Below are 3,583 nucleotides of genomic sequence, written 5' to 3'. Positions count from 1 at the left end.
CAGATACTGTAATAATTTGTGGAGATAAACCTATTGACTAAGGTGGATTGTTAGTAGATAAGTATTCTCGAATTTTTTTAAATGTCAATCTGAGAAATTATTTTCAGAAGAGACCTTTTTGACTGAATTCTAACTGTGCCTGTAATGAGTCCAAAACACAATCTGATGATTGACGGCAACTTTGATCCAAGGGCAGGGGTCATAAGTTGCTGTTCTAGTGTTAACAGAGTTGAAGCCCTTCCTGAATCAATTGTTGAAAGCCGTTTACAAATTTTGATGTGATGAGACACCCATTTCCAAAACACATTTTTTAATTTTTATTTTACATATAATTTAAGATACAAATAAAAATTAGATAATATATAAGGATGCAACAAAACAAGAGTAGAAAATAGGACAATCAGTTAATGTAGCAAAAAATGTATGCAATTATTTGCATACTTTTTGTATATATGATTTGTAATTATAAATAATTTTATTTAAAAATAATTAAGTGTCATTAAAAATTTGGACCTAATTTTCTATTTAAAGAGACTCTTCCTATATAGCATATCATAATTTAGACCTAATCTACCTATTTATTTATTTTTTCTTAAAAGTCTATGTCACACTTAAAATTTTGATATATGGGCTTAGGCTACCGTGTTTGTTTTTAAGTATACTCATATAACGCTAATGTTAATAATATTTTCATTCATTTTTATATTAAAATCTAATATTTTATAATATAGCTATATTAAAATCTCAGAATATAAACATTAAGATATAATATATTTAAATAATCCGGTCTATTAAACTAATATTTTAGAATTTCTGAAGCTTAATTTTTGAAGCGGGATACATTTTTCTTTAAACTTCAACCTTATGTATGAGGAAAATCTGGAAAATCTAGTCTAACATACCGTATGTCAAACAGTTATCCGTAATACATGACTTGACCATTTTATAAAGAGAAAGAATTATATTGAGTCATATATATATATATATATATATATATGGAGAACTAATAAAATTTTGTCAATATATTAAAATTTTAATTCCAATTAAAATTTAGTCATTAATAATAGTACACAAAAATAAAATACATTTGTCTCTAAATACAATCTTTTGTATGAGTCTTCATTCAAAAAAAAATATATTTACAAATCCACTTAATATTACAAGCTAATAGATTTTGTGACACATGTTAAGTTACTCTTAGAGTGAGGAGGGATTCAGTTAATAAATTTACTTTTGGAGTAAGTGAATTTCTTAAGAGGAGAGATCCACTTATTCCTTTAAACTTACTATATATCATAGTCATATAAAATATCTAATAGTTTGAATTAGCTTGTAAATCTAAACTATTAGATGCCCATAGAATGGATGGCTATAATAAAATGTAAGTTTAAAAAACTTAGGTAAGTCCTCCTCTAATTCTAATTAAAAAAATTAGGAGAAAATCAATAAGACTCTAATAACACATTAATACTTTAATTCTAATTAAATTTAATATTAAATAGTAGTATTAAAACTATAAAATATATTTGTCTCCAAATGTAAATGTTATATTTGTCTTCACTCAAATTTTTCTCGAATATAATATATATATATATAGATTGTGGATCTACTAATTCAAACTATTAAATTTTCTTATAATTTATAAAATAAGTTTTTGGATCAAGTGAACCCATCCTTTCTATCTGAACACAATTGTCTTTGATGTTCTTTTTAGTTAGTAGACCTTCAAACTCCCCATGTTTTACGTGCACCAGTTGAAAAAATCTCAATTTTTTGAACTACCGTAACCCGGAATGATTACAATTATTATGACAGATTCTCTTTTAATGTTTTGATACTTGATCAAGATGCTAATGGTGCAATTTGTTTAAAGGTTCGTATATTAATTATTTTTAAATAAAATAATATTAAAAATATCAAATGTACTTCATATTTTAATATTGGACCTCAAGTATTAAAGAAAAAGGTTTCCAACAAAATGTTGCTGTGGTTGATAAAAAAAAGTTTAAAAAAAAACTTTTAAATAAAATATATTTTTTTGTAAATTATATTTACATTTATATTTTTGATGTATAGATATTAAATTTAGTTTTGGGTATTGATAGTACATATTTTTTGATGTATTAATAAAATAAGTTGTATATTTTTTATCACTGATTTTTCCAATCTGTCATTCGTCTTCCCCAGCTACCGTCGCAGTCTTGCAGAGTATTACTTGTCTTTTTACTTTCAAGGTGAAATTTACTTCTTCACCTGCTATAGGTAAAACAATGAATATGACATGGTCACCGGATATAGCCGGTGGAAGATGATAGACTCTTACTAAAATGGAGAGATATATAGATAGAGTTATTATATGCTGATTGTTGAGGTTTCATCAGAGAAAGAGAGAGAGAGTCGCACATTTATAAGAATGAATGAATGATAGCTCAACTACACAACAAATAAAAGAGAGAAGAAAGAGTATGCGTTTACTAGGTTCTTCACTTTAATTAATTCCCCAACACCATTTTAATTTTCATAGTTACATACCCATCCATCTTACTTTGTTGTTCAAAGTTGAAATTTTGTAAATGGAATTCGAAGATCAAGAGGAACCAGAAGAGTTGTGTTTCGACCCATTGGGAAACTCGACACGGGTTAAAATATCCGGTTCAGTTGAACCCATAATGGTTCCTCAACCGCTTAGGAGTAGCAACAAGGCGAGGTACAGGGAGTGTCTGAAGAACCACGCCGTCAGCCTCGGCGGCAACGCTCTTGACGGCTGCGGAGAGTTCATGCCTGCCGGAATAGAAGGAACCCTCGACGCCCTCAAATGCGCCGCCTGCAACTGCCACCGCAATTTCCACCGCAAGGAAACCGACACCACCGCCATCGTCACAGGTGCAGATCCTTTCTTCCTAACTCATCACCATCAACACCACCAGCCACCACCCGCACATTTCGCGGCGTACTACCGTTCCCCGGCAGGGTACCTTCACATGGGAGGAGGCCTTCACCATAGAGGAGCTGCGCCGGGTGGAACGCTAGCTCTGCCGTCAACCTCCGGCGCTGACGGAGGGTGTGGGACTCAGAGCACGAGGGAGGATCAAGAAGACATGTCGAACCCTATGAGTGGTGGAGATGGGAGTGGAGGGTCGAAGAAGAGGCACAGGACAAAGTTCAGTCTAGAGCAGAAAGACAAGATGCTTGAATTTGCAGAGAGGCTAGGTTGGAAAATTCAGAAGCATGATGAGAGTTTGATCCAAGAATTCTGTAACGAGAACGGGATCAAGCGTCACGTTCTTAAGGTTTGGATGCATAACAACAAGCACACTCTTGGTAAGAAGCCCTAGACAACAACGATATCATCATTAAATAAATATTATTTTCCCTTGTGTTTGTTTTTTCTCTTTTTATATATTTGAATCAACAGTTCAGTAGTAATGTATATTGGTTAAGTGTTGTGGGGTAGAAGTTGGAAGGTTGCGAAATTGTGTTGCTCACTATCTGAACATGCAGGCATGGACGCATGGTTTTAATTGAATTATTAGAGCTCGTTATTATTGTTGATGAACTAATCTTATTTCTTTTTAGAACAAAA

The 3,583-nt window shown here is 32.0% G+C and overlaps 1 protein-coding gene across 1 annotated transcript; it reads left to right on the top strand.

The window, feature by feature from the left end:
• On the top strand, positions 2,365-3,359 carry LOC109349158 (zinc-finger homeodomain protein 2-like). The gene has a single exon (XM_019589864.1). It carries the CDS (start codon positions 2,574-2,576, stop codon positions 3,333-3,335), a length of 762 nt encoding a protein of 253 aa, XP_019445409.1. The 5' UTR covers positions 2,365-2,573; the 3' UTR covers positions 3,336-3,359.

The sequence above is a fragment of the Lupinus angustifolius genome, chromosome LG06 (assembly GCF_001865875.1).
Source record: "Lupinus angustifolius cultivar Tanjil chromosome LG06, LupAngTanjil_v1.0, whole genome shotgun sequence".
Taxonomy (NCBI): domain Eukaryota; kingdom Viridiplantae; phylum Streptophyta; class Magnoliopsida; order Fabales; family Fabaceae; genus Lupinus; species Lupinus angustifolius.
Note: the sequence above shows the minus strand (reverse complement) of the source record. Positions and strands in the feature narration are given on the sequence as shown.

What these genes read in the sequence shown, in the direction of transcription:
- LOC109349158 (XM_019589864.1), top strand. Translation starts at nt 2,574, where the DNA reads ATGGAATTCGAAGATCAAGAGGAACCAGAAGAGTTGTGTTTCGACCCA.